Source organism: Crinia signifera, chromosome 4 (genome assembly GCF_055691185.1).
Source record: "Crinia signifera chromosome 4, ASM5569118v1, whole genome shotgun sequence".
Taxonomy (NCBI): Eukaryota; Metazoa; Chordata; class Amphibia; order Anura; family Myobatrachidae; genus Crinia; species Crinia signifera.
The window spans coordinates 326,301,023-326,305,649 of NC_139220.1; the positions used below are offsets into that span (position 1 = coordinate 326,301,023).

At 39.9% G+C, this 4,627-nt stretch overlaps 1 protein-coding gene across 1 annotated transcript; it reads right to left on the reverse strand.

The window, feature by feature from the left end:
* Positions 1 to 1,533: 1,533 nt before the first annotated feature.
* On the reverse strand, positions 1,534 to 4,375 carry LOC146073454 (olfactory receptor 6B1-like). Its single transcript, XM_083180634.1, has 2 exons — positions 3,923 to 4,375; positions 1,534 to 2,469 (listed from the first exon to the last, which is right to left on the reverse strand). The coding sequence occupies exons 1-2, from the start codon at positions 4,373 to 4,375 to the stop codon at positions 1,534 to 1,536; spliced, it is 1,389 nt and encodes a 462-aa protein (XP_083036760.1).
* Between the last annotated feature and the right edge of the window lie 252 nt (positions 4,376 to 4,627).

The following is a 4,627-nucleotide window of genomic DNA, read 5'->3' on the forward strand; positions in this document are numbered from 1 at the left end:
TAATGACCACATTGAAAACAAATGCTGTAGGAAATCCCTCGTGCCAACTAGCATGTAATCACCCCATGGCAACAGGCATGCAATGACCACATTGAAAACAAATGCTGTAGGAAATCCCTTGTGCCAACTAGCATGTAATCACCCCATGGCAACAGGCATGTAATGACCACATTGAAAACAAATGCTGTAGGAAATCCCTCGTGCCAACTAGCATGTAATCACACCATGGCAACAGGCATGTACAGTAATGAAATACAATTTTATGCCAATGAGAATCTCATGAGCATATAAAGCAGCGCTATAACTAAGGCCTTTTGTAATTGGTCCAGTACATAATCATCCGCAAACAGTTGTTTTAAGCCAACCCAGTAATGAATTGGTAATATACCGGTTAATACTGCCAATGTGAAAGGGGTTTAACTTGCTCAGACCCGTTTTAAGAAATGTTTCAAATACTGGGTCTATGCAGGTTTTGAGATGTGAAAGCCGTATAAATGAGTATGGGGTGATACAGCATGGGGTGATCTGTAAACATATTGTCAGTAATGCTGCAGGCAGGCTGATGGAGCTGAAGCTCCAGGTCCATACTACAAAATTGGCCCAGAGCACCTGCAGAGCTTTGCGCTGCTGTAGCTGTAGATAGGGAAAGAAAATCCTTGTACTGCAGCCTGCAGTGTCCTCACCCCGCCCCCTCCAGACTAAAAGACACCCCGACCCAACCTCTGCTGCAGCACTGCCCGGCACTTCTGGCAGGGTGCAGAAGGAGGTACACAGCCTTTGCTAGGAGACGAAGCGACATTGGGGTGGACCTTGAATTAAGTTGAAGAATCTGGGAACTATTATATTGAATGTATGCATGAATGCTTTGTACACAAGATCCAGCGGATAAACCTTGTAATTACGGATACAGTACATTTATGCAGAACTCACAGTGACACCCTTAATGGCATATAGCGTGGCCTACAGTGATTAATGTTCTATATTTGTAACAGTGGACAATAGCACCAACTGTCTCATATCTGGGACAACGCACTCTCCCTAACCTCGCTGAATTTGCTACATCAATATCAGACGTGCAGGTATACTGTGCGTGTATAATAATTGACAAGCACATTAGCAAGTATTCTGGGGTGAATTGTAAGGGCTGAAATGATATTGTTGTGTACTAAGAGGCACTGATATGGTTATGATAACCTTGTCTCTGTATTTTGCAAGAGAACTTTAACAATATGCTCCAGATAAGAATAGAAACTTGAGAATTCCATGTAACAAGGAAGCTGCCACTAACTTAGGGTAATTAGGCAGAAACTGTTATTAGCTTTTGATAAAGGACAATTTAGAATTTCAGTTATTTTCCTTTCTTTATTCACACATCTATCTTTTTAATATTTCACTACGTCAAGGAAGTCAGGTCTCTTCTTAATATGAGACTTTTTTTTATTATAATAACAATAAAAGTTCATTTTTATTACAAATTATTATTTGGTCCTCAGTGCACCTGTAAAGATACTTATTTTCTTTGTGGGTGTTTTACTATAAATTAACTCTATGAAAATGATTGATGGATTTTTCAAATGCATTATGTATTTCCTTATTTCTGAAGCTATATATAAAAGGGTTAATCAATGGCGTGATCACAATGTACAGCAGAGATAGGAGTTTACTTAACGTGTGTGAATTTGCATTCCTGGGAACTGAATAAGTACTTGTTAGCGATCCATAAAATATAGAGACAACAACCAGGTGGGAGCTGCAGGTGGAGAAGGCCTTATGTCTTCCAGTAATGGATGGGATTCGTAGGATGGTGGAAACAATATAGACATAAGAAACAATAATTATAAAGAAAGGGATGATTATTACTGGAATGGTAAGCAATTTCGATTCAATTTCAACGACATAAGTATCTGTGCAGGAAAGTTCCAGCAAGGGGTCATAATCACAGAAGAAATGGTCAATCACATTTGGTCCACAAAATGATAATGTACATATTTCTATATACTGATATAGCAGTAGTGAATAACTTATAACCCAGCACATGAGAATTAATTTAAAGCTAAATATGTGGTTCATTATAGCATTATAATGCAGTGGGTCACATATGGCCAAATAGCGGTCATAGGACATCACTGTCAGATGGAGACACTCCGAGCTTTCTGTGGAACAAAATAATAAATACTGAGTGATACAGCCCGGAAGAGAAATGAGGCCTCCATCTTTGAGGATGACATAAAGCATATTTGGGACAATATCTGTTGCCACCAACATGTCACAAACAGACAGCTGAGTAAGGAAGATGTACATAGGGGAATGAAGAGTCTTGCTGTGCACCACCAGGGAGATGAGCAGAAGGTTCCCCAATATGGTCACCCAATAAATCACAAGGATCAGAGAGAAAGCTAAAACCTTATGTTGCTTTAATCTTGGAAATCCGATCAGCAATATTTGTATGATATTCGTTACATTCCTCACCTTGAAGATATAAAAAGAGCAGCATTAGTTTCTTAGATGAACAGAAAACAAAGAAAACAAAGCACATTTATGCAAGTCCAGTTAGATGGTTTTGGAAAGATGAAGAGAATTCCAGAAATATGAAGGAAAATATGCACAATTTTGGAGATTGGAATGGGTGGAAGTAATCAGTAGGCAAGAGATGACATGCACTTGTAGAGTGAATTATTTGGGAAGATGAGTATAGGGAGATAAGGTTTATAGGTGTGCATGAGAAATTTGAATCTGAAGACGAAGGGCTTGTAAAAGCAGAAGAAAACATCAAACATTGGAGAGAAAGATGAGCCAATCAGCATCAATAAGGATAGATTGGAGTAGTGGAGAAAGCCAGATGTCATGAAGGCCATTTGGAGAGGTTACTTAAATCCAATCTGGAGATATCCAGTGAGTTTATGGAAGTTTTAGATAAATATAGAGTAAATTTGGGATGTCAAAAGGAAGTTGAGTTCCGGCGTGGGCAGGAGAAGTACAGTAGCTGACAGTGACAAAGAGATGAAGTGCATTTGAAGACTTGGGGTCAAATGTAATAGGGTGAGACTTTCAGAAAGTGAGAGATTTTGGGAGAGTTTTCCCATGTTTTTTAAAGCAGCAATCCATTACATGGCAAAAATCAACCTGGTTTTGCAGTGTAATTGATTGCTGCTTTGCCAAAATCTATCACTTTCTGAAAGTCTCACCCTATTACATTTGGCCCCTTGAATCAGATGTCATGCCTTGCCATGCTTTGTAAATGATTCCCCTTAAAAAAGACATCCTAGTTCGGCCTGCATCTCGCATGACCACCGAACTCGGGCGGCATTACATCCGGCAATTGAAGGAGATGAGCTTCTAGAAATATATATTATATTATATAATATATTACAGTAAAGACGGAAATGGCAGCATTGTAGGAGTAGAGCACAAGTATTAAATGGAGGAAGTCTGCCTTAGTGCGTGGTTTACTCCACTGTTATTGTCGGGAAAAGGCAACCGGAATTTCCATAATTCTGAATATGACATTAATTTGGCTGTTGAACAGAGCACTATACAGAGCCGTCGGACTCCAATGAGCTCTCCACTTGGGGTGTTTCTTGCAATCCTGGTGCCCAAGACAATCCAAAGTCAGTGATATACCCCCAGGTTGTAGTACTTGATCATACTGTCATAGTCAAAGGCTATGGTTCTGATCTTCCCACTACGGGGAAATCACCCAGAAGCTGCATTGCCAGGAATTTTATCATCATCATCATCATCAAGCTTTAGGTGTAGAAGCTAGCATCAATTGCATTGTAAGTTTCTCTTAACCTTTCACACATTACACATATCCGTACAGCATTATCAGGTATTAGTCCAGATGTAATGCCACCCTGAAATCGGCAGCCGTTCAGAATGCTGGCTGAACTGAAGGAATTGTTTTAAAGGGGCAATCATTTACAATACATGAAGGGGATGAGGTTCTAGAAACATGACAGTTTAGAGACAGAAATGGAAGCACTGTACGATGAGAGCATACACTTGAAGTGGAGAATGTCTGCCTTAGTGCGTGGTTTCCTCCACTGTTATTATCATGAAAAAGGCAACAAAACATTCTATCATTTTGAATATGGCAGTAGTCTCTTGAAATAGTTGGTTTATTGACATTAATTTGACAGCTGTACAGAGCGCTGTACAGAGCAGTCATGCTCCAACGAGCTTTCGACTTGGAATGTTTCTTGCAAACTGGGCACCCAAGACAAGCCAGAGTCACATCGGAGTCAGTGATGGACCCCTCAGGTTGTAGTCCTACCTTAGACCTCCATGGACACCGACCCACTAAGTAGTTGCCTTTATGAGCCTGGTGGTTCTGATCTGGACACTTCTGAACAATCATCATCATCATCATCATCATCATCATCATCATCATCATTATCAAGCTTTATGTGTAAAAGAGTTAGCATCAATTGATTTTTGCATTGCGAGTTTCTCTTACCCGTTCACACATTACACATTACACAATCCTCACAGCATTAACTTCACATTAGCAGACATTGGCTTTGGTTTGTAAGTAATTGCAGCAAGCATACTTGTTGGCCACCGATTTCAGGCAGCATTTCAACTGGCCCAATGTTCTTGAAATATTACTGTTTAGAGACGGAAAGGG

Bases quoted from the DNA above. Each gene is read 5' to 3' on its own strand.
- LOC146073454 (XM_083180634.1), bottom strand. From the start codon at position 4,375: ATGATGATGATGATGATGATGATTGTTCAGAAGTGTCCAGATCAGAAC. The intron at 2,470-3,922 runs GTAAATGATTGC...TATATCTTCAAG, and splicing joins CCTCATCCCCTTCATGTATT to GTGAGGAATGTAACGAATAT.